Raw genomic sequence first — 25,950 nt, forward strand, 5'->3', positions numbered from 1 at the left:
GGTGCTGCAGACATCAGTGCGGTACAGTATATATTACACTATGGTGCTGCAGATATCAGTACGGTACAGTATATATGACACTATGGTGCTGCAGATATCAGTACGGTACAGTATATATTACACTATGGTGCTGCAGACATCAGTACGGTACAGTATATATTACACTATGGTGCTGCAGACATCAGTACGGTACAGTATATATGACACTGTGGTGCTGCAGACATCAGTGCGGTACAGTATATATGACACTATGGTGCTGCAGATATCAGTACGGTACAGTATATATGACACTATTGTGCTGCAGACATCAGTGCGGTACAGTATATATTACACTATGGTGCTGCAGACATCAGTGCGGTACAGTATATATTACACTATGGTGCTGCAGATATCAGTACGGTACAGTATATATGACACTATGGTGCTGCAGATATCAGTACGGTACAGTATATATTACACTATGGTGCTGCAGACATCAGTACGGTACAGTATATATTACACTATGGTGCTGCAGACATCAGTACGGTACAGTATATATGACACTGTGGTGCTGCAGACATCAGTGCGGTACAGTATATATGACACTATGGTGCTGCAGATATCAGTACGGTACAGTATACATATATGGTGCCGCAGGCTCTCACCGCTCTCACTTCCCGCAGATTACTCGTCCATTGCTCCCGCACCAGGGACAACCAAGGAGCCGGTGATACAGATTTTCATGCAGCTACCTACCTTGCTGTACCACACCTGCTAAGCAGCTCTCCAATCAGGTGCGGGGAGACAGAGATTCCAGCCAATAAGAAAGCTGGGATGCTTTGGCTGCCGAAGCCCAACATTGAGAAATCTTCCAGGGCGTGCTGGGGTATTATGGACAGAACGTGACGCTACGTGTGAGGGTTGGTTGCGCGGCGCTTGGTTGCCTTGCCGCAGTGCAGCGGGTCTGGTGCCGCGTCCTCTGGTGTCCTAGCAACCGGTAGAGGGCGGAGAATATCACGGCGAGATCCCGGGCACACCCAGGAGCCACCGGCCGGGGTCGGTGCATGTGGGAGACGTGTGGGGGCTTCGCGCTGGGCTGGTGCTTAGGTGACAGTACTCGTCAGCCTTATCTCGCTGGCTGGTGTCGGTGCATGCAGGCTATTGTTCTTTGCTATCAGCCATTATAGCGCTTCTTATGTTCTGCAGTGGAATCACTGGCTGCAGACTCCTCCACTGATTCCTCCTCCGGTCCGGTGCAGGCGGATCTGGCAGTGACGCCCTGACTGTATCCTCGTCCATAGATCAGTGGGTGTGGGGAAGATCAGGGCCTGGGGTCACCGCCTTATGTCATCCAGGAACCATCAGATTGGAAAATAAGCAAGTGTTCCCACCTACAAAGAATGGAGAGACAGAATCTAAAAAATCCAGAAAACCACATTGATATTTACATAATTAATTTGTATTTTATTGCATGAAATAAGTATTTGATATAGAAACTTTTGTTTGCAATTCCAGAAGTCGGACGTTTCCTGTAGCTCTTGACCCAGTTTGCACACACTGCAGCAGGGATTTTGGCACCCTCCTCCATACAGAGCTTCTCCAGATCCTTCACGTTTCGGGGCTGTCGCTGGGCAACTTCCCAGCTTCCTCCAAAGATTTTCTATTGGGTTCAGGTCTGGAGACTGGCTAGGCCATTGCAGGACCTTGAAATGCTTCTTACAGAGCCACTCCTTGGTTGCCCAGGCTGTGTGTTTTGGGTCATTGTCATGCTGGAAGACCCAGCCACGATCCATCTTCAATGCTCTTACTGAGGAAAGGATGTTGTTGGCCCAAATCTTGTGATACATAACCCCATCCATCCTCCCTTCAATACACTGCAGTCATCCTGTCCCCTTTTGCAGAAAAGCACCCCAAAGTATGATATTTCCCCCACCATGATTCATGGTTGAGATTGTGTTCTTGGAGTTGTACTCATCCTTCTTCTTCCTCCAGACACGGCAAGTGGAGTTGATACCAAAAAGTCCTATTTTGGTCTCATCTGACCACATGACCTTCTTCCGTGCCTCCTCTGGATCATCCAGATAGTCATTGGCAAACTTCGACTTCAAATAGGCCTGGACATGTGCTAGTGTGAGCTGTGGGACCTTGCGAGCCCTGCAGGATTTTAATCCATGACAGTGTAGTATGTTACTAACTGTAATGTTTGAGACTGTGGTACCAGCTCTCTTCAGGTCATTGACCAGGTCATTCCATGTAGTTCTGGGCTGATTTTTTTTACCTTTCTCACAATCATCCTTACCCCACAAGGCGAAATCTTGTATGGAGCTCCAGACCGAGGAAGATTGACAGTCATCTTATGTTTCTTCCATTTTCTAATAATTGTGACAACAGTTCTTGCCTTCTCGCCAAGCTGCTTGCCTATTGTCCTGTATCCCATCCTAGTCTTATACAGTTTTACAATTTTGTTCCTGGTGTCCTTAGACAGCTCTTTGGTCTTGGCCATGGTGGAGAGGTTGGAGTGTAATTGATAGATTGTGTGGTCAGGTGTCTTTTATACAGGTAATGAGTTCAAACAGGTGCAATTAATGCAGGTAATGAGTGCAGAGTAGGAGGCTTCTTAGGCCGGGATCACACATGCGAGGAATACGGCTGAGTCTCGCATGTTAATACCTGGCACTGCCGCCGGCACTCAGGAGCGGAGCGTGCGGCTCCATGTATTGCTATGCGGCCCCACGCTCCGATCCTGAGTGCCGGCGGCAGTGTCGGGTATTAACATGCAAGACTTGGCCGTATTCCTCGCATGTGTGATCCCTTAAAGAAAAACTAACAGGTCTGTGAGAGCCAGAATTCTTGCTGGTGGGTCAGTGAACAAATACTTATTTCATGCAATAAAATGCAATTTAATTATTTAAAAATCATACAATGTGATTTTCTGTTTTTATTTTTAGATTCTGTCGCTCACAGTGGAAGTGTACCTACGATAAAAATTACCGATCTCTCCATTATTTGTAGGTGGGAAACTTGCAAAATCCACAGTATATCAGATACTTATTTCCCCCACTGTATTGTAGATCCAAAACCTATGTTTCACAAAACGTAAGAAAAATCGTCCTTAGTTTTATATTTGTTGGCCAAAAAGAATCGATTTTTTTTTTCTATGCTTGGATGGCGTTGATCTCCGGCCTCGTTCAGACATCACTTTCTATACTTGTCACGGATAGAGCAAGCGCACATTATAGTCGGTGGGGCTGCTCACACGTCCCTGCTTCTGTGCACCCCGAATCTCGCCCTTTGGGGTTTTCACACCTCAGTATTTTTGATCAGTCTTTGGCCTGGCTCACACCAGCGTATACCACAGCCGAGTGCTATTGGATGTTTTACCGGACAGCACCCGACCCAATGTTATTCTATGGGGCAGTGCAGGTCAGCGATTGTCTTCTCATGCCGATTTGGCATGCTGCGATTGGCAGCGAGACTCGGCTCTCACGCACCCATAGAGTTGACATCGGGCTGCACTCGGATGTCGTCCTCACGCGGGAGGATCGGAGCGCAGAGCACTGACACTCGGCTATAACTCGCAGTCATTACCACATCGCATCCGATGTTAGACATTCTTGTGACTCCGGCCGTTTTTTCCCAAAACCAGGAGCGTCTCCAGAACACAGAACAGGTTAGTCTTTCAATTCTAGTGTTTCTCTGGACGTTGCACTCCTGGGTTTGGCCTATACACAAACTGAGGGGAAAAATACTGACGTGTATTCCCTTACAAAGGGATAATCTCTCTGAGCAGCTCACTGACTGTATCCTTGTTGCATCCATGTGCCAATGCTAGAAGAAGCTTCAGATGCCTTCATTTGTTTTATGCACCCATAGATTTAATCCGTGTAAAGAAACTGGCGTGAAGAGTCCTATTGAATAACATTGGTCAGTGTGCTGTACGAGTCTATGACTGATGAAAATTGTGCTTTTTTTTTTTCTTCTTTAAAGTATCGGAAAAAGAACGGACGTCTGAATGAGTCCTAATGTCTATTACATAAGAGAACAGGCCAGTCTGATTTTGCATTGTTGCATTTTAGCTCCTGAATTACCAACGTTTTCTTACATCACTTTTTCACGCAGGACCCTGTAGGTTTGGATTTCTTTTTCCCTTAATAATAAATCCCTTCATTTGTAAACTGCATTATGTGTTTGCTTGTGTTATCTTTACCTAATATTTACATTTGTTTGGTGATCAGAAACATGGAAAAGGATAGGAAATCAGGAAGGGGGGCAAAGACTTTTTTACAAAGCTGTATAGACATTGTGGAAATCGGCAGCACGCTAAGATGTAGTCACATTGCTGATCATTTGGAAGATTCCCTTTAAACCCACCAAATAATAAAATGCTTAATGTTCAGTGTGTTAGGGGTGGATGTATAGCTAACTTTATTCTGTATTTTTTTCTCAGTGAGAAAGTTATCGCCCTGAAGCAGTGAGTAATCATCACTTGTAGACAACCTAGAATAAATTACCGACTGTTACTGAAAGCCGAGCGGCACTAACAGGATCGCTGCTGGGCGGAAATGACAGCGAGGCAGAGAAAGGACTCCAGAGCGACTGGAAAAGGGTTCTCAGAACTGGCACCAAACATAAGTCAATCGTTTTATAGCAACAGAGCCAGCAAATCAGAAAGACTCCCCAGCATTGCAGGCATTGGGATGGGAATTCAAGATGTCAGATCAATGAGTATTGTGCCAGTCACAAAGGCAACCAAAAACGTCCCCATCACTGTCAGAGCGGAGAAACCTGTGAAGAGTGTTGTCAGCAAGGCAGTGCAGGTAAGAGCCGCCCCTGACTTCTTATACAGCCATGCTGTGCGCAGTACAGGGATATAACATACAGTGGGGGAAATAAGTATTTGATACACTGCCGATTTTGCAAGTTTTCCCACCTACAAATAATGGAGAGATCGGTAATTTTTATGGAAGGTACACTTCAACTGTGAGAGACAGAATCTAAAAATAAAAACAGAAAATCACATTGTATGATTTTTAAATAATTAAATTGCATTTTATTGCATGAAATAAGTATTTGATCACCTACCAACCAGCAAGAAATCGGGCTATCACTGACCTGTTAGTTTTTCTTTAAGAAGGCCTCCTTCACTGCACTTATTACCTGTATTAATTGGACCTGTTTGTAGCTGTTACCTGTATAACAGACACCTGTCCACACACTCAATCACACTCCAACCTCCCACCATGGCCAAAACCAAAGAGCTGTCTAAGGACACCAGGTACAAAATTGTTGACCTGCACAAGGCTGTGATGGGCTACAGGACAATAGGCAAGCAGCTAGGTGAGAAGGCAACAACTGGGTGTGACGAACAGCCCACCGCCGTTCGTCTACTTACGGGCGACACTAACGGGGGTCCCGCTGCCACCAAAACGCGACGGACAGCGGACCCTGTGTCACCACTATGTCACAATCCCACCACTGACACGGGTGTATCAGCGGACGGAGGGACGTGACACAATGCCGGCACACAGCTATCACAGGCACCGTTGGGGCTTATCTTAGTTATCCCACCACCGGCACCATGTGACAAAAATATCCAGCAAGCTAATCTCGCTCTACAATTTGCCGCAGGGGGAGTTTAATTTGGATGCCCCACCACTGCTATCAATCTTCCAAGTACTGCGGGGATTTATGTATATCCCACTTTCTCAGTTCCACTTTGGAACTCGCAGCTCTCCGGCGCCCCCCTTACCCTCAGGTCAGTCAGGGAACTGCACCTAGGATAATTAGTCGCCGGACGGGCTGCCTGTTGTGAACCGGCAATTAGGCTTCTGCAGTAAGGGAATTATCAATGCTGTGGCCGCAGACCCTTATTCAGCAATATAAGACCCTTCTAGACTGCCAGCAAGCCGCAATAGCCGTGCACAACGCGCTGCCACCAGTCACGGTTACTTAATTCACAGTGTTAAATTAAGAGGGTCCGTGGCAAACCCCTTGAATTAGTAGCGATTATCTAACAAAGGCGTATAGTTCGAGTCTTAGAGCATAGAGACAGATCTAAATAATTATTTCATTTATTTTCCGAAAGAGGACAGTGATTACAGATAAAAGTTGCTATAAAATTGAGACATAAAATATGTACAGTACAGGTATAAAATAAAAGTGGAGAAAACAAAGAGATTACACTCACAGTTCCATATTGTTCCTTAGGCAGACCATGTGGCTTTAAGGTGGGTGGAGGCGGAGCTGCACTTCTCCGCTCATCTGAGTTCTTGTCAGCACGGACTCTGCAGCTGTTCTGTGCTGGTTTGCCCAGGGAAGGCCTTATAGGCTTTGCTTTGTGACATCACGGAGAGATGCATTCTGGGTTGATCCCTCCTCTCTCATCCGAGTTATGTTTTGGCTACAAAACTTAGATTAGCTATAACTTTATGGGAGAAGCTGGTATGGACTCATCAGTGGTATCATGTTACCCAGCGTAATGAGCCTATCAAGAAAACATCAAACATCTATGCGATATGACCGTCCATTTGGGCGCAAGTCATATCTCAGGTTCTGGACATCCGAGAGTTTTGCAACAGGCACCACAGCGAAGCTGGGTCTGCTCGGATCGCAGAAATATGATTTTCATATCTCTACTTGGTACGGTTTTCGCAGGGCAGGCTCTTAAAGTTTTTATTTCAAAGACCTTTTTCCCGCATTTTTCTCTTTCAGCTGAGAGAAGCCAAATGGTGTGAGGAAGATGGTCTAGCTAATTAACATTCCTGCTCTTCCAGAGGAAGTGGCAGGGTTGATAAAACCTGGGGGGGAAGGAATTCCTACTACTGACAGTTTACAATGTCCTAGGATGGAGGATTTGTTAGCACATTGCAACAGAAAACATATCTTGCAGACATTGTACATCACACCTCCCCCCTTAAGAGGGCGCTAAGGAGGCATTACCTCTCGGTAATCGGCCATGCGCACCTCAGCGGGTTCGCCCCGGCGGGACAACCCATCGGCATTGCCGTTTTCACTGCCCTTCCTGTGTTTTACAGTGAAGTCATACTGCTGAAGGGCAAGGCTCCAGCGGAGCAATCTTCCATTGGTTCCCGACACTGTGTGCAACCAGCTCAGAGGGTTGTGGTCAGTTACCACCGTGAAGGCGCGCCCGTACAGGTAGGGCTGCAAACGTTGCAGTGCCCACACCATGGCCAGACACTCCTTCTCGATGGTCGAGTATGCCACTTCCCTCGGCAAAAGTTTCCGGCTTAGGTACAGCACGGGGTGTTCTTGGTCTCCCGAGTCGACCTGGCTAAGCACAGCACCGAGGCCAAACTCGCTGGCGTCGGTCTGTACCAGAAACGGGCGACTGCTGTCGACTGCTCTCAACACTGGAGAGTTGCACAGGGCTGCTTTCAAAGCTTGGAAAGCCGCCTCACAGTCATCTGTCCAGTTGACTGTTTGGGGTAGCCTCTGCTTGGTGAGGTCAGTCAAGGGTTTGGCAAGGGCGCTATAGTCCTGTACAAACCGCCTATAGTACCCTGCAGTGCCCAAGAAGGACTTCACCTGTTTCTTGGTCCTGGGGGTGGGCCAGGACACGACTGCGTCCACTTTTCCTGGCTCCGGACTCATGGAACCCCCGCCTACCCGGTGCCCCAGGTAGTGGACCTTGTGCATGCCTATCTGGCACTTCCCCGGCTTGATGGTCAGGCCTGCCTTGTGAAGACGCTTGAGCACCTCCTGGAGGTGCTGAAGGGGTTCCTCCCAGGTGGAACTGAAGACGGCAATATCGTCTAAGTACGCCACTGCGTACTCCTCCAGCCCCGAAGCAGGTGGTTGACCATCCGCTGGAAAGTGGCAGGGGCATTCTTCATGCCGAAGGGCATGACCGTGGACTCGTACAGTCCAAAGGGGGTGATAAAGGCGGATTTCTCCTGCGCCTCAGGGCTCAGGGGAATCTGCCAGTATCCCCGACTCAAATCCATGATGGATATGTAGTTGGCGTTTGTCAACCGCTCGAGCAGATCCTCGATGCGCGGCATCGGGTGGGCATCAGAGGTTGTGATGGCGTTGAGCCCCCTGTAGTCCACGCAGAACCGGGTGGTTCGATCCTTTTTAGGCACGAGGACTACAGGTGAAGCCCACGCACCTTTTGACCGTCGAATCACTCCCAGCCTTAACATCTCATCGACCTCTTGGCGCATGACTTGTTGCACCGTTTCAGAGATCCGATAAGGTGTTCGCCGTAATGGGGCATGATTCCACCTCATGAACCGCTAACTCCGTCCTCCCAGGACGGTTGGTGAACACGGGCCGGAAGAGTTCCAGGGTGGCCATCAACTGCAACCGCTGGGACACGGTGAGCGAACCACTTATCTCCATGTCCTCAATGGACCCATTGGCCTTGGCCTGGGCCAGCATGTCCAGGAGGGAATCTTCCTCCCCATCCTCTGGCAGATTGCAGACCGGTAGGACGCAAGCTTCACGTTCGTAGTGCGCCTTCAGCATGTTGACGTGAAAGGCCTTGCGCCTACCCCGAGCATGGTCAAGCGTGACCACGTAGGTGACCGGGTTGAGCTGTTGGTGGACGACGTACGGGCCTTCCCAGGCTGCCTGAAGCTTATCCGTTGGTACAGGGACCAGCGCCCACACCTTTTGACCCACCTGGTATGTCCGCTCCTGGGCGTTCTGGTCATACCAGTGCTTCTGGTCAGCCTGAGCCTGCGTCATGTCATGCACCAACTGCGTCAAGGTCTGCATCTTGTCACGGAAGCGCATGACATAATCCACGATGGACACTTCTGTGGGGTTTGGCTCATCTTCCCAGGATTCTCTTATCAACCCAAGGGGTCCCCGGACTCGCCTGCCATACAGGAGCTCGAAGGGGGAGAACCCGGTCGAGGCCTGCGGAACTTCTCTGTAAGCGAACAGCAGGTGTGGGAGGTACCGCTCCCAGTCGTGCCCTTGGGTCTCAACCAGTATGCGGAGCATCTGTTTGAGGGTACCGTTGAAGCGTTCACACAAACCATTAGTCTGTGGGTGATACGGACTCGATACCAGCTGCGTCACCTGCATTTTCTCACAGAGAGCCTCCATTAGGCGAGACATGAATTGGGGCCCTTGATCGGTAAGCATCTCCCTGGGAAATCCTACTCTTGAAAAGATGGTCACCAGTGCGTCAGCCACCTTATCTGCCCTGGTTGAAGACAGAGCTACTGCCTCCGGGTACCGGGTAGCGTAGTCTACCACGGTGAGAATGTATCGCTTTCCGGAGCTGCTGGGGACGGACAGCGGCCCTACAATGTCCACCGCGATTCTCTGGAAAGGCTCCTCTATCACCGGCAAAGGAATAAGGGGAGCCTTAAGAGCAGGCCCCGCCTTACCCACTTTTTGACAGGTGGCACAGGAGCGGCAGTAGTGTGTTACATCTGTCCCCATCTTGGGCCAATAAAAGTGTTGAGACAGCCGTGCCTTTGTTTTGCTGATCCCCAAGTGTCCAGCGAGTGGAATCTCATGGGCAATCCGCAACAACTCAGTTCTGAACTGATAGGGGACGACCAGCTGTCTTTCCCTCAACCACTCCTTTTTAGGATCTCCGGGTACTGTCTCCCGGTACAACCTTCCTCGTTCCCAGAACACCCTCTCCTTATCAGACTTGGAGGTGGGCGTCTCGGCGAGACCTCTCAATTTCTCCAGGCTGGCATCTGAGTGCAGAGCAGCCTGGAACTCCATGCTGGAGGCTGCCAGAAGTGACGTCAGGGTCCCCTCTTTACTGGGACCCTCTGGAACCGGCTCTGGGTTCACCTCTGGTTCAGTCTCTCCTGTAGCAGCAGAGGGTCCAGAAGACAGTGCGTTACCTGCGATCTGGGCACTCTGACTGCGTGTGACAGCTGCTATGTATGCTGTCTCCCTGGGGATTTCTTCAGACCCACCAGCTGGTGCTGCCCTGGGCTCTACCTCCCCATCCACCCCCAACACTTCAGGAGCAGTGCTACTTATGGGCCAGTTACCTTCCTCGGTGGCACTGGTCAGCTGCATGGCATTACCTTCCTCATGGTCCCCATGCACCTCCCCATTTCCTTGAGCACCGTTGCTTACTCCTGCCAGGGGTTCCTCAGCCGTCTCACTCCGCAGAGTGATGGGGCTGAGCACTTCGGTACCTGTGGACACATCTACCGCTTCAAAGAAAGGGTTAACGGGTTCAGTCGGCACAGATACATCAACATCATCATCATCCTTCCTAGGAGAAGAATGGTTATCAGTTTGCTTTGGTACATTCACATCAGCATCAGCATCGTACCTGGGGAAAGAATGGTTGTTAGTTGCATCATTACTCATCAAGGCATTAGCAGGTAACACATTCAGTTTCCCGTCATCATCATCATCATCAGGGTTAACGTTACCCTTATTATCAGTTTGGGGAAGGGTGTCAGGGACATAGTATGCAACCATCCGCCCCAAGTCAGTCCCCAATAAAACATCAGTGGGCAGGTTTTCAGACACTCCCACCTCCCTCAACCCGCTCCCGGCACCCCAGTCAAGAAAAACTCGTGCCACTGGCAAGGGACAACGGGTGCCTCCAATCCCGGTGACAGGGTTTTCCCCTCAACAAACTCTTCAGGGGCCGCCAGTCCAGGACGGATGAGGGTTCGTTCAGCCCCGGTGTCCTTGAGGCCTGTAGCAAGACGGGCCCCCACCTGAACAGGTTGAACGTTGTCGTCAGCCCTCCCAACCACACCTCCCACCAAAAGAACAGAGGCGTTGGGCCCGGGGGCCTTGGCTGGGGGGTTCTTCGGCCTATTCGGACAGGTGTAAAAGAAGTGACCAGGCCGCTGGCAGTGGTGACACAGGCGACTGTCAGTAGCCGGCCTGCTGTTGGCAACAGGGACTGGGCCTCCGGAGGGACGGCTAGCTGGGGCATTGGGGTTGGTTGCTGGCTTACCCCCTTTCCAGCTGGTGGCGACTGGCCTCCGCGTCTCGGGCTTCCGGTTGGCCTCGTGGTTGTCGGCGATCTGCGCCGCTTTGTCCGCGTTTGTTGGTTCGCGGTCCAGGATGAACTGTCGGACCTCAGCTGGGCAGAGATGCAGGAACTGGTCTTTGATCATCAGGTCCCGTAGCTGCTCAAAGGTTTCAACGGACAGTCCATGGATCCACTGGTCAAAGTGGGTCCTGAGTCCTTGCACCACATCACTGTAGCTATCATGTGGGCCACGTTGGAGGTGCCGGAACTTCTTTCGGTATACCTCAGGTGTCAGCCGGTATTTGGCGATCAGCGCCTGCTTTATGGCGTCATAGTCATCATCGGCTTCTGGCGGAAGAGAAGCAAATGCCTCCAGGGCTTTGCCTTTTAGCCCTGGGGTCAAGTACCTTGCCCATTGGTCTCTGGGCAGCTGGTACTGTCTGCAGGCTTTCTCAAAGGCTCGCAGAAACGTGTCCAAGTCCCCGTCCTTTTCCATCACGGGAAAATGCTCTGGCCGGGGTTTAGGAGTCTGGATGCTGCTGGGCTCACCGCTTCGGGCTGTGGGGGCATTCCCACCCCGCTGGAGTACCTCCAGTTCATGGGCCCTCTGCTCCTGGCGCTCGGCTCTCTCAGCCTCTGCTCGGCGCTCAGCTCTCTCAGCCTGGGCTTGACGCTCGGCCCTCTCAGCCTCAGCTTGGCGCTCACGTTCGGCTTGGGCCTCCTGCCGATATTGCTGGATCAGCCTCACCCGCCCATCACTATCTTCGGCGGGGAGTTCGTCCAAGGCCATTTGCAGATAGGGGTCCACCCCGTTCTGGCTGAATGTGGGGCCAGCGCTCAGGAGTGGAGCCTCTGCTGCAGCCCCATTGCCACTTGGGCCAACTTCTGCGCTCGCTGGATTCTGGTCGTTGTCCAGCTGCACTAGAGCCGCGATCATTTGAGCTCTGTTTTTGTTCGTGGCGTCAAGGCCTTGGTACGTGCATAACCCAGCAAGAACTTCCTTTGTCTGCCGGTTGTACCAAGGTTCTCCTTTTGCCGCCATGGTTGCCAAATAAAAGATAGAAAAAGAAAAACGAAGAAACGGGAGGGGGATACTTGCAAGTACACACTAATGTCTCAGGACTAGTAACCACTGAGTCTGTTCTCCAAAACCTATGATGCAGGATTCCCGCAGGAACCGTGCAGGTCTTTAGTGAGAGGAATGATTGCTCAAACCAAATCACTAATGCTCTAGGATTATCCCACCGCTCTGCCACCAATATGTGACGAACAGCCCACCGCCGTTCGTCTACTTACGGGCGACACTAACGGGGGTCCCGCTGCCACCAAAACGCGACGGACAGCGGACCCTGTGTCACCACTATGTCACAATCCCACCACTGACACGGGTGTATCACCGGACGGAGGGACGTGACACAATGCCGGCACACAGCTATCACAGGCACCGTTGGGGCTTATCTTAGTTATCCCACCACCGGCACCATGTGACAAAAATATCCAGCAAGCTAATCTCGCTCTACAATTTGCCACAGGGGGAGTTTAATGTGGATGCCCCACCACTGCTATCAATCTTCCAAGTACTGCGGGGATTTATGTATATCCCACTTTCTCAGTTCCACTTTGGAACTCGCAGCTCTCCGGCACCCCCCTTACCCTCAGGTCAGTCAGGGAACTGCACCTAGGATAATTAGTCGCCGGACGGGCTGCCTGTTGTGAACCGGCAATTAGGCTTCTGCAGTAAGGGAATTATCAATGCTGTGGCCGCAGACCCTTATTCAGCAATATAAGACCCTTCTAGACTGCCAGCAAGCCGCAATAGCCGTGCACAACGCGCTGCCACCAGTCACGGTTACTTAATTCACAGTGTTAAATTAAGAGGGTCCGTGGCAAACCCCTTGAATTAGTAGCGATTATCTAACAAAGGCGTATAGTTCGAGTCTTAGAGCATAGAGACAGATCTAAATAATTATTTCATTTATTTTCCGAAAGAGGACAGTGATTACAGATAAAAGTTGCTATAAAATTGAGACATAAAATATGTACAGTACAGGTATAAAATAAAAGTGGAGAAAACAAAGAGATTACACTCACAGTTCCATATTGTTCCTTAGGCAGACCATGTGGCTTTAAGGTGGGTGGAGGCGGAGCTGCACTTCTCCGCTCATCTGAGTTCTTGTCAGCACGGACTCTGCAGCTGTTCTGTGCTGGTTTGCCCAGGGAAGGCCTTATAGGCTTTGCTTTGTGACATCACGGAGAGATGCATTCTGGGTTGATCCCTCCTCTCTCATCCGAGTTATGTTTTGGCTACAAAACTTAGATTAGCTATAACTTTATGGGAGAAGCTGGTATGGACTCATCAGTGGTATCATGTTACCCAGCGTAATGAGCCTATCAAGAAAACATCAAACATCTCTGCGATATGACCGTCCATTTGGGCGCAAATCATATCTCAGGTTCTGGACATCCGAGAGTTTTGCAACAGGCACCACAGCGAAGCTGGGTCTGCTCGGATCGCAGAAATATGATTTTCATATCTCTACTTGGTACGGTTTTCGCAGGGCAGGCTCTTAAAGTTTTTATTTCAAAGACCTTTTTCCCGCATTTTTCTCTTTCAGCTGAGAGAAGCCAAATGGTGTGAGGAAGATGGTCTAGCTAATTAACATTCCTGCTCTTCCAGAGGAAGTGGCAGGGTTGATAAAACCTGGGGGGGAAGGAATTCCTACTACTGACAGTTTACAATGTCCTAGGATGGAGGATTTGTTAGCACATTGCAACAGAAAACATATCTTGCAGACATTGTACATCACACTGGGGTTCCATGGAAGATCTTGCCTTGTGAGGTAAGGATGATTCTGAGAAAGGTGAGAAATAAGCTCAGAACTACACAAGAAGACTTGGTCAATGACCTGAAGAGAGCTGGAACCACAGTCTAAAACATTACCGTTAGTTACACACTACGCCGTCATGGATTAAATTCCGGCAGGGCACACAAGGTCCCCCTGCTCACGCCAGCACATGTCCAGGCCCGTTTGAAGGTCGCCAATGATCATCTGGATGATCCAGAGAAGGTCAAGTGTTCAGTTGAGGCCAAAATACAACTTTTTGGTATCAACTCCACTTGCCATGTTTGGAGGAAGAATGAGTAAAACCCCAAGAACACCATTCCAACTGTGAAGCATGGTGGGGGAAACATCATACTTTGGGGGTCCTTTTTTGCATAGGGGACAGGATGACTGCATGATATTGAAGGAAGGATGGCTAGGGTAATGTATCACGAGATTTTGGCCAACAATCTCCTTCCCTCAGTAAGAGCATTGAAGATGGGTTGCAGCTGGGTCTGCCAGCATGACAATGACCCGAAACACGCAGCCAGGGCAACTAAGGAGTGGCTCCGTAAGAAGCATTTGAAGGTCCGGGAGTTGCCTAGCCAGTCTTCAGATTTGAACTCAATATAAAATATTTGGAGGTAGATGAAACTCAGTGTTGCCCAGCGGCATCCCCAAACCTGAAAGATTTAGCGAAGATCTGTGTGGAGGAGTGGGCCACAATCCCTGCTGCAGTGTGTGCAAACTTGGTTAATAACAACAGGAAACGTCCGAACTCTGTAATTGCAAACAAAAGTTTCTGTACCAAATATTAACTTCTGTTTTTCTATTGTATTAACCTCTTAATGACTGCCGATACGCCTTTTAACGGCGGCAATAAGGGAATTTGTGCATCAGCGCCGCTTTTTAATGGCACTGAGAAATAAGTGTATAGCTCCCCCAGAGTCGGAATTTCTCTGGGGTCTCAGAAACCGGGGGTAGCTGAGACCCCAGAGAACATGATTCGGGTCGGTTTTTACCGACCCTAGTGTTGTGATCGCTGTTATTAACGAAAAAACAGCGACCGCAAAAAAAATGTCCGATTTATCATTTAATTTCTCTCTCCTCTGATGTGATTTCCCCTCGGTGTCCCTGCATCATCCCGTGAATTCCCCCTGCCTGCGGCGTCTTCCGGGAAAAAAATAGTGGGTACTTGTGCAGTGCACCCACCAAGATCTGCCGAACTGCACCCGGCAACATTGAGAATTTTTTCCTATTGGTTCATTTTGATCACTGTGATAGACGCAGTGATCAAAATAAAAAAGTAAATCAAACCCCCCTTTATCATCCCCTTAGGTAAAAATAATAAAATAGAAAAAGTATTTATTTCCATTTTTCCATTAGGGTTAGAGTTGGGCTAGGGTTAGGGTTGGGCTAGGAATGGAATTGGGCTACTGTTAGGGTTGTGGATATGGTTGAAATTACTATTAGGGTTAAGGTTTGTGGTTAGGGTTTTGGTTAGGGTTAGAGTTGGATTTAGAATTTGGGGGGTTCCACTGTTTAGGCACATCAGGGGATCTCCAATCGCGACATGGCACACAATTGACTCCAGCCAATTTTGCGTTCAAAAAGTCAAACGGTGCTTCCTCCCTTCTGAGTCCTGCCATGCACCCAAACAGTGGCTTTTCCCCACATATGGGGTATTGGCGTACTCAGGAGAAAACACATTTTGTGGTCCATTTTCTCCTGATACACTTGTGAAAATAAAAAAAATGGTTACTAAGTAAATGTTTTATGAAAAAAGTAAAATGTTAATTTTTTTCTTCCACATTGCTTTAGTTCTCCTGAAGCACCTGAAGGGTTAATAAACTTCTTGAATGTGGTTTTGAGCACCTTGAGGTTGTTTTTAGAACGGTTTCGTGATGTTGGTCTGCTAGGCATTGCTCCCACCTAGCCAGAATCCTACTCCACACTGATGAGGGGCAACACCCCCGAAACAGCTGTCTGTGGATGGATACCTGGCCTTGGTATTAACTTTGTCATATCTGTAAACTCGTAAAGAGCTGGATATTGACTTAAAGGGCCACTTAATATGGTGGTAATGGTGGTTTCCGAAAGGAGCCACTCCTTGGCTGGGTCCTTCCCTGGAGGAAGATCTGGCTAGTCCCGTGTTTGAGACTCGTAAATGAGGCTCCACTGACTTTATTTGCATATTCATATTTCCCAGGGAGCATTGCACCTAGAATTTCCCTGATTGAGCGCCTTTGCCGGCTGCCACAGTGTTTTCTTTGACTGGTCTCCCTGAGGTCAGTGATTGTTTTGTGTTTTTAGAATGGTGTCACTTTTGGGTATTTTCTGCTATATTGACCCCCCCCCAACTCACTTCAAATGTGAGGTGGTCCCTAAAAAAAAATGGTTTTGTAAATTTTGTTGTAAAAATGAGAAATTGCTGGTCAACTTTTTTTTTCATTGAATTTTTTTTTATTGAATTTTCTCACATAACAGACATTTACAAGAAATGTAAAAATCCTGGCCGCGCAGGGCCCTAACAAAGGCAATCAAGCCAAGATATTGCAAAGAATATTTCAAAACAATATGAGTAACAGATGACATACACTACTTCCGATGTTACTTGTGTTTAGAAATACCTTAAATACGGTAACAATAACAAGAGCTGTGTATTAACTTAAAAATTTCCATTAGGGTCACCCGGGCCGGAGGGCAAAAATGACCCGATAACGCGCTGGTCAACTTTTAAGGCCGGAGTCACACTAGCAATAAAATCGGACGAATGCAATAAAAAATCGCATTGCATTCGTCCCAATGTTATTCTATGGTGCTGCTCCCATCATGCGTTTTTTTATCGGATCCGTTCCTCGGACCGAGACAATCGCAGCATGCTGCGATTGTCACCGATTTTCGGATCGGATTCGACAATGCAAGTCTATGGGTGCGATTAAAAATCGCATTGAAAACGCACCACACGTGTGACTTGCGATTAAATCGCACGACGTCTCCTGGTCAACAGGAAAGAGCATCAGGCATTGGATGTCAATTTGATGCTTAGATGCGAATAAAACCGGTTCATCGCCGGAAAATGGGATGACAGACGGATCCCTGGACAAGAAACCTTTGTGCGATTTCGTACCGTAAAAATCGGACCGATATTTTAATCGTTGTGTGTGACTCCAGCCTAAGGCTTATAACGTCCTAGCAAAAAAAAATTACGTTTCCAAAATTGTGCTGAGGTAAAGGAGACATGTGGGAAATGTTATTTATTATCTGTTTTGTGTGACACCACTCTCTGATGTTAGGCTATGTGCAGAAAATTCCTGAGTAAAAAAACGGACTCCTTCCCAGGAAAAACGCATTTATTTTTCGCGTTTTTTTTGCGTGGTTTTTACACGTTTTTTTCCGGAGCATCCACATTCTCATAGAATATAGTTGGAAATGCGTTAATGAACATGCTGCATTTTTTTTCCGCGATGCGTTTTCTTTTTTTGCCGAAGAAAACGCATCATGTGCACAAAAATTGCGGAATGCATTCTAAGAATGGGATGCTTAATATATGCGTTTTTTAAGCATTTTTGCAGGGGAAAAAACGCGAAAAAAAACGCTTACGTGGGCACACAGCCTTAGTGTCCAAAAATTAAAAGTTTGAAAATTGCAACATTTTCCAAATTTTTGCCAAATTTCCATTTTTTTTCATAAATAAACGCAAGTCATAGCGAAGAAATATTACCGCTTACATGAAGTGCAATGTGTCACGAAGAAACAGAATCAGCGGGATACGTTGAAGCGTTCTAGAGCTAAGACCTCATAAAGTGACAGTGGTCAGAATTGTAAAAATTGGCTTGGTCATTAAGTACCAAATTGGCGCTGTCACTAAGGGGTTAAATACTTATTTCATGCAATAAAATGCCAATTAATTATCCATAAATCATACCATGTGATTTTTTTTTTTTTTATTCTTAGATTCTGTCGCTCACGGTTGAAGTGTACCTACGATAAAAATGACAGACCTCTTCAATTCTTTGTAGGCGGCAAAATAGGCAGTGTATCAAATACTTATTTCCCACTGTGTAGACACACCTTCCGCCAAGCTCCTAGGCTGGTCAGTTGTCACATATGTCCAAGGTGACAACTTTATGGATGCAACAATAAAAATAAAGGTGAAGTCATACAGATTGACCGATACTTTGCCGCTCTTCAGGGCAGGAATGGTGCATATTTCTCCTTGTATATTCTGGTTTCCCACTGTCTTGTTCTCATTATATAGCATTAAGGCCCTTTTACACGGGTTGATAAGTGACTAAAAGATCTCTCCTAGGAAGCCTCTTCCTGATCTTTGGCACGCATAAACTTGGAAGTGATGAGCAAATGCCCGTTATTAGTAGTAATTTCTTCAGGTAAACCTCCACCGCTGGGCTTAGGAGTCCAGTAGGCAGTCCTACTCTGTGTATGCCATAGTCTTAGGGAAGGTGTCCCTCGCTGAGGCCACTGTCACACGGTCAGTATTTGGTCAGTATTTTACCTCAGTATTTGTAAGTCAAAACCAGGAGTGGGTGAGAAATCCAGAAGAGGTGACGTGTCTCTATTATACTTTTCCTCTGATTGTTCCCGTCCTGGGTTTGGCAAATACTGAGGTAAAAAACTCACCAAATACTGAGCGTGTGACCGTGGCCTGAGTAGGACCGCCAACTCTACTCCGAATCCCAGAATGAATATCAGGGGTGCACAACCCTATGGAAATATTGGATTACTCTGGAGACCAAGAACTTATTTTTTTTTTTTCTCCTAGGTGTCCTCTAATGAGGAAAATTTGTTTCTTTCAAAACTAGAAGCTTTAGAAAAGGAAATTCTCTCCCTGAAATCCTCTCTGAAAGAGAAAGAAGAATTGGTTAATGAGTTAAATCAAACCATCAAGGCCAAGGTATTGCGACATTACAAATCCGACCTTTTTTTAATGGAGTTGTCGTTTATGGATTTACCAGTTTGTGAGTCGTGTATAGATTCAAGGATGGAGGATAGACGGCCATGATTTTTTTTTTACAGGGTTACCTTAGTCATTAACATTTATCACCTTTAGTGATGAGCGAGTATACTCGTTGTTCGGGTTTTCCCGAGCATGCTCGGGTGTCCTCCGAGTATTTTGGCGCGCTCGGAGATTTAGTTTTCGTCATCTCAGCTGCATGATTTGCCACTGCTAGACAGCCTGAATACATGTGTGGAATGCCTGTTTGTTAGGGAATTCCACACATGTATTCAGCCTGTCTAGCAGCCGCAAATCATGCAGCTGAGACGAAAACTAAATCTCCGAGCGCGCCAAAATACTCGGAGATCACCCGAGCATGGTTGGGGAGACCCAAGCATCGCTGCTACTCGCCCATCACAAATCACCTTCCCATGAGATAGGTGATATACCTTAGATCAGTTGGGGGTTCAACCTCCTGGACTCCATTTGCTAATACAGGAGGCAGAGATCCAGACCCCACTAAACCAGCGCAGCCCAAATTCCTGATGAACTGCACTGTGTTGGGCTCTGTTCACATGCGTGTTATTAAGTTGTCCCTTATAGAACAGACAAATGGAACAGATAAATGGAATTCGCCTTCTGTGCAGTCCTGTAAGGCTATGTGCACACGCTGCGGTTCCGCTGCGGTTTTGGCCCTGCAGAACCGCAGCAGTTCCGCAGACATGGTACAGTACCATGTAACCCTATGGGATTTCAAAACCGCTGTGCTCACGCTGCGGTTTTTTCCGCGCGGTTTTGCTGTGTTTTTTTTCCGCAGCATGTCAATTGTTTCTGCGGATTCTGCTGCGGTTTCACACCTTTAACATAGTAGAGGTGTGAAACCGCAGGCCAAACCGCAGCAAAACCGCAGGTCACTTTACCTGCGGTTCCGCGGGAAAAAACCCGCAGGTGAATCTGCAGCGTGTGCACATAGCCTTATAATCAGAAGCAGAAGGGACCCATTGATTTATTTGGGGTCAGTCTGGTTTCCATTTGTTGTTTATTTTTAGAACTGGGGAAGAAAAATACAGAACTTTTTCTGCAGAAAACCAGACAAACCCATTATAAATCAATGGGGCCTGTCGGCTCCTGTATGACACTGCACAGAATGACGATTCCCTGTATCTGTTCTAAAAAGAACAAACGGGAAACAAAATCGAACACATGAGCAGAACCTAATCCAGCGATATCCAGATACCGGCCAGACTGCTACAGATCATAGCGCTGCTTTCATGAGTAACGTTTTATAGATACTTAATGGCCTCTTTATTGGAGACTTCCTGCTAGTGGAGCGCTGCACCTCCTTTGGCCTTTAGAACCGCAGCAATTCATCACGATATAGATTCCATTATGTGCTGACACCGCTCTTCAGGAAAATTGGCCCTCGTGGACGGGAAAGCTTCTCACAGCTGCCACACACTGCATGGAGGTTCTGATATGGTATGAGCAGCCCATTATTCCTCATCCCAGAAATGTTCTATAGGTTAAAGATCTAAAAAATGTGAACGCCAGGAAAACTTGTTCTTGTGTGGGCAGCACGGTGGCTCAGTGGTTAGCACAACAGCTTTGCATTTATGTCCTGGGTTTGAATCCCACCAAAGACAACATCTGCAAGGAGTTTGTATGTTCTCCCCATGTTTGCGTGGGTTTCCTCCCACATTCCAAAGACATACTGATAGGGAATGTAGATTGTGATCCCCAATGGGGACAGTGATGATAACTGTAAAACGCTGTGGAATTAATGGTGCTATATAAGCAAAGCATATTAATAATATTCCTGAAATTAATCCATTTATACCATGGAGTAAACAGCCGCCATAAAGCGGTGATCTTGGTTGGTCACAATGTCCTACTGTCCAAATATCTATTCACCGGTATCAGAGGACTAGTAAACCTGCTGCCATGTAGTCCTCCATATTCATGAGCTCTGTATAACCCCGCCCCCACTACTGTTTTCCGCCAATGTACACAGAAAGCTCCAGTCAGTGGTGTGGGCGGGGTTATACAGAGCTCAGCATTCAAAGAACTGCTAGATCTGCAGAAGATAAAACAGTGATTTTATCAAAACTGCAGCAAGAAGCCTAGTAAGTGATACATCACTGGAATCAGGGTCTCTGCCCCTACATTATGCTACTCTCAGATAGGTAGGAAAAAAAAACCCAACAAAGTTACAAATATTCCCTTTAACTTCCTCCTCCAACCCCTTCCATTAACGTCTTGGAACCTCTATTGCTGGATGTTTTTGCTCAGTCATACAATTCTCAGTATACATTTGACACCAATATATGAGAAAATCCCACAAGGTTTCCAGATACTGGAGTACTGGCCCAGTTAGTGTAGTAATGGCATATAAGAAGTCGCTCTGATCGCTTGATTTTGCCCATCATTTTGTGGAATCACACTAGAACTACGGTAATCTACGTTAAAATAACTTTGATTTTCTGCTGCGCTTTGGAGTCCTGTGTCTGATATTCTGACAGGGAGGCTCCTATCATGGATTGTCAGGCGTCCCCAATAAAGCGGCCATTCAGTGAATATGATGCGAGTGGTCCAAGGCCTGTATGTGCATCGGCTTCTCATTCATTTACCGTCTGAATGACTGACTCACCAGGTTGGTTGGTCTCCCAATGTTTTTCTAAAAAAAAAACAAAAAAAATACACAAAACGAAAATTCTTAGGCCGGTTTCACATTCGCGCTTTTGAGCGCAGCGACGGCCTGCGCACGGCCGCCGCTAAGCCCCGCCCCCTGCCCCGCCTCCACCAGTATCTCCGCCTCCGGGCGCATGACGTTGCATGCGTCATGCGTCCCCTATCTTCATCACAGAGGGCGCAGGCCGTGCGCAGTCTGCGCACAGTCTGCGTTTGGCGGCGCATGCGTCCTTTTGACGGTGCGCCGAGCAGCGCCAAACGCAACCTGTTGCATTTTGGTTGTGCTCGGCGCACCGTCAAAAGGACGCATGCGCCGCCAAACGCAGACTGTGCGCAGACTGCGCACGGCCTGCGCCCTCTGTGATGAAGATAGGGGACGCATGACGCATGCAACGTCATGCGCCCGGAGGCGGAGATACTGGTGGAGGCGGGGCAGGGGGCGGGGCTTAGTGGCGGCCGTGCGCAGGCCGTCGCTGCGCTCAAAAGCGCGAATGTGAAACCGGCCTTATTTTCCGATGTATTGAATCAGCATTTAAAAATGCAATTTAATGTAAAAATACTAATGGCTGTTTTGGAGGAGTTGCAGGAAGATGATGAATAACTCCCTGACTTGATGATTCAGTATTATCGCCAGCCATTATTGATTCTTTTTTCATGAAACGCTCCCAAGTGATGGACTAAATGTGACTCGTACCATTATTTTTTTTATAGTAAATCAATAAGTACGGCTTTATGCCATTTGTATCTTACATTAACCATGCACAGCTTGTCTCATTCATCAGTCGGGAATCCTGCGATGGCCACTTTTTAGCAGCAAGCCATTTGGTTCTAGCTCCGTAAGTCATGTGCCAGGTTTTACTAGTAATTTAAAATTATTAAATGAGACCTGTTGGAGCACTAAAAATGGGAAACGGTTTTTGACCAGCTTAAAGGGGTTTTCTGGGATTAACATATTGATGGCCTATGTCGTCAGTGTGAGATTGGTGGGGTTTCCACATCAGCTTGATACCTACTCCAGCAGCGGTTGTACAGAATGGAGCGCTGTAGCTTCTCCCATGGTTTAGTGGTTGCTGCTGAGTACTTGCAGCTTATTTCCCAGCAGATATCAGCTGTTTGGGGGTATGATGGACATCATGGTTGGAAGAGTAGAAAGAACAAGTTGAAAAGAAAACCCAGCAACCCAATGGCTTGATACTATCAAGATAACGGCAGAGACGAACCTGGTGTACCTATCTAGGCTTGCACAAGAGCCATCTTCCTACTGATCGTTCATCCATCAGGTTGCTATGGCTCAAAATCGAGCCGCAGACCATTATATAAAAATACTGAAGACCTATCCTACCGAGAGACCATTAACACAATAGTCATAGACAACCCCTTTGATTCTATACTGGGCTACAGGCCCATAACCTAAATCTTCAGTACAGCCCGGCTTAGATGACAACATGGCACATGGGAACCAGTAGAGGATCCAAATGACCAAATATATCTATCACAGGGGCGGACATATAGCTGATGCAGCTGAACCGGGGCCCAGAAGGAGGGTGGAGATTGAGACTAGAAAAGGGCCATGAGCTCTTTAGTAGATATTCTATATGTCTGAGGGTCTGAATGGCTCTCCGGAAGCTGCTGAAGATCCGATGGACCCTGGAACCTGTTGAAAATCTCCCCGGTAGCTCTGCGATGAGCTCCTCCCCTCCACCAGCTGAGTGAGAGCGCTGTTGGAGAAAATGGCCGGTGCTACCTGTTCAGGAGAGGATGGAGGCTGCAGTATCTACAGACAGTCCTCCGAACAGGCCTGCAGGATAGGAGGGCAGTGAGAGCACGAAGATGGAGGTCGAACAGCTCCACATCTAGTTCACTGAGGACACAAACTCTAGGGAGTCTTCTGCAACTTATGAGGCAACACAGAGGTCATTACACTAGTTAAATCTATTTATTTCTACATTCAACCTGTGCTGCTTCCACTGTATATATGTGTTAATGTGCATGTGTATATGTGTGCCTCTGTGTATATTATGGTATTTAATGTGTGCCTTGTGTATATGCCTTTGTGTATATAGTATGTGTGCCTCTGTGTATATTATATGTGTCTGTATGTATATATGTGCCTATGCGTCTGGGTGTATATATAGTATATGAGTCTGTGTATATATTGTATATGTGCATGTGCCTGTGTATGTATATATTGTATATGTGTCTATGTGTACATGTGTGTGTGTATGTAGCACAGGTGCCTGTGTGTACATGTGTGTGTATATAGCACAGGTGCATGTGCCTGTGTGTAGTTTGTGCCTGTGTATATATAGTATATGTGTGTGTATGTAACTGTCTATACTGGATATATGGTGTGTGTGTGTATGTGCCTGTGATAAATATTCTTAGTAGTGTGACTGACATGTTTCTCATGTGGTTTGTGCGGTAAAAATTGTGCACGTTGTGTGTTTGTGCTTGTCAGATGTACAGGTGCTTCTCACAAAATTAGAATATCATCAAAAAGTTATTTTATTTCAGTTCTTCAATACAAAAAGTGAAACTCATATTATATGGAGTCATTACAGAGTGATCAGTTTCACGTGATTATTTCTGTTATTGATGATTATGGCTTACAGCCAACGAAAACCCAAAAGTCATTATCTCAGTAATTAGAATACTTTATAACACCAGCTTGAAAAATGATTTTAAAATCCGAAATGTTGGCCTTCTGAAATGTATGTTCAGTAAATGCACTCAATACTTGGTTGGGGCTCCATTTGCATCAATTACTGCATCAATGCGGCGTGGCATGGAGGCGATCAGCCAATTGATTGTTGTTCCTAAGGTTTGGCCCTGTGGCTGCAACATGCGGCACTTTATTTTAATGTGCATAAAATAAACTGGATTTTTTTTAAATTCTACTGCCCTAAGTCGCTGGATTAACGTCACCATTTTCTGCAAATTTTTGAATGGCCTTTTGTTAACATTCCTTTCAAGGCTGCGGTTATCCCAGTTGCTTGTGCTCCTTTTTCTACCACACTTTTTCCTTCCACCCAACTTTCCATTAATATGCTTGGCTACAGCACTCTGTGAACAGCCAGCTTCTTTAGCAATGGCCTTTTGTGGCTTACCCTCTGTCATGATCCAGCGTGGATCTGACAGTTTAAATGGATAAGTTGAACTTTTTTTTTTTCCTTTGGCTGGGTGCCAGGGTGATGTCATTGCCCCCGGTGGCCATTAGAATTATTACACGTGGTGTCGTTCATTCTAAGTTACACGGTGGTGGGTAGTGGTATTGCGCTTTGTTTCTTTGGTTGAGTGCACGTGATTAGGTAACAGGTGTGAATGCTCTATAAATGAGTGTCAGGTGGTTCATTCACGATTGGTGATTGATTGTGTGTTAGTCATTCACAAGGAAGCCTGGGTGAGGAAGGAGCTGAACAGGAGTCCTGCGCAGCCCAGCCAGAGGGGACGAGTGGCAGCTAGGTGGTCTGCAAGAAGGGCTGGCATGACGTGGTGAAGTCAGTTTATCGTGTCGGCAGGAAGTGCTTGCATGGCTTGGTGGAATGACGACTATGGAGAGAGTTGCACTCAGCATGCGGGACTTGGTTGCTGAGAGCTGGACTCAAGCATGCTGGACTTCTTGGGCAGGAGCTGAACTCATCTTTGGGACTCTTTACTGGACAGCTGCAACTGGTCGTGGACTCTGCTCCAAGGCTGCACTATGGTGAAGGATCCAGTTATGGTGATGGATCCGGGTGGAGGAGAAGATGCACGCAGGTGGTGGGCTCTGTTGCTAGGAGCGTACGCAACAGAGCAAAGCTAAGTGGTGTTTCCCCTGTTTCGTCATCTTTCCTCATGTGTGTTTTAGTGCAGTGGTGGGATTAGTTTCCGCACCGACCAATTCCCTAGTGAGGGTTTAGGTCAGGGCGAGCTAGGGTTTTTAGGTTCCTGTTGCGCGCCCGGTGCGGAATCGGCATAGGGAACGTTAGGAGTGCAGGGACACTGGCTCAGGGGCGCTCAGGAGGTCTCCACTTCCCTATTCCCTATCGCAGGGCCCACCATTGTTAATGTTTCCCAGGTTTCCCTTATTGTTTAAATTCGCCTTACTGGAGGCGGGGTTTCCAGACTTGTATATACGTGTAATGTCTAAATTCGCCAGTTGGAGGCGGTGTATCCAGCTGCACATGTTTATTATTTAAATTCGCCCCACTGGAGGCGGTGTATCCAGTGTCACGTGCGTCACATGGGTTCGCCTTGCGGTACTCGCTGCGTCCAGACACACGTGACCGTGACACCCTCCTTGTGGAGTGTGTCAATGACTGCCTTCTGGACATCTGTCAAGTCAGCAGTCTTCCCCATGATTGTGGAGCCTACTGAAACAGACTAAAGGACCTTTTTAAACGATTAGGAAGCCTTTGCAGGTGTTTTTTGTTAATTATTCTAATTTAATGAGATAATGACTTTTGGGTTTTCATTGGCTGTAAGCCATAATCACCAACATTAACAGAAATAAACACTTGAAATAGATCACTCTGTTTATAATGACTCTATATAATGAGTTTCACTTTTTGTATTGAAGAACTGAT

General features: G+C 47.4%; 2 protein-coding genes across 9 annotated transcripts in view; one reads left to right on the top strand and one right to left on the bottom strand.

Annotated features, from left to right (window-relative positions):
- SANBR (SANT and BTB domain regulator of CSR) overlaps positions 1–889 on the bottom strand; it is a 114,364-nt gene extending 113,475 nt beyond the window's left edge. For 3 of the 4 annotated variants that reach the window (XR_012227720.1, XM_073565044.1, XM_073565040.1), the window contains exon 1: positions 645–746. The gene's annotated coding sequence lies outside the window, so the exon portion shown is untranslated. Of the gene's footprint in view, positions 1–644 lie in introns of all 4 variants that reach the window. The other variant, XM_073565042.1, reaches the window with a different exon arrangement.
- The window catches only part of LOC141078227 (uncharacterized), a 33,402-nt gene continuing 8,304 nt past the window's right edge, over positions 853–25,950 (top strand). For 2 of the 5 annotated variants that reach the window (XM_073565051.1, XM_073565047.1), the window contains exons 1-3: positions 899–1,035; positions 4,427–4,796; positions 18,524–18,655. In XM_073565051.1, coding sequence (XP_073421152.1) covers positions 4,542–4,796; positions 18,524–18,655 — 387 coding nt within the window. In that variant the 5' untranslated portion in view covers positions 899–1,035; positions 4,427–4,541. Of the gene's footprint in view, positions 1,087–2,764; positions 3,650–4,426; positions 4,797–18,523; positions 18,656–25,950 lie in introns of those variants that run through there. The other 3 variants (XM_073565050.1, XM_073565049.1, XM_073565048.1) reach the window with 3 other exon arrangements.

The sequence above is a fragment of the Dendrobates tinctorius genome, unplaced genomic scaffold (genome assembly GCF_039654945.1).
Source record: "Dendrobates tinctorius isolate UK_male_01 unplaced genomic scaffold, ASM3965494v1 ptg000518l, whole genome shotgun sequence".
NCBI lineage: Eukaryota > Metazoa > Chordata > Amphibia > Anura > Dendrobatidae > Dendrobates > Dendrobates tinctorius.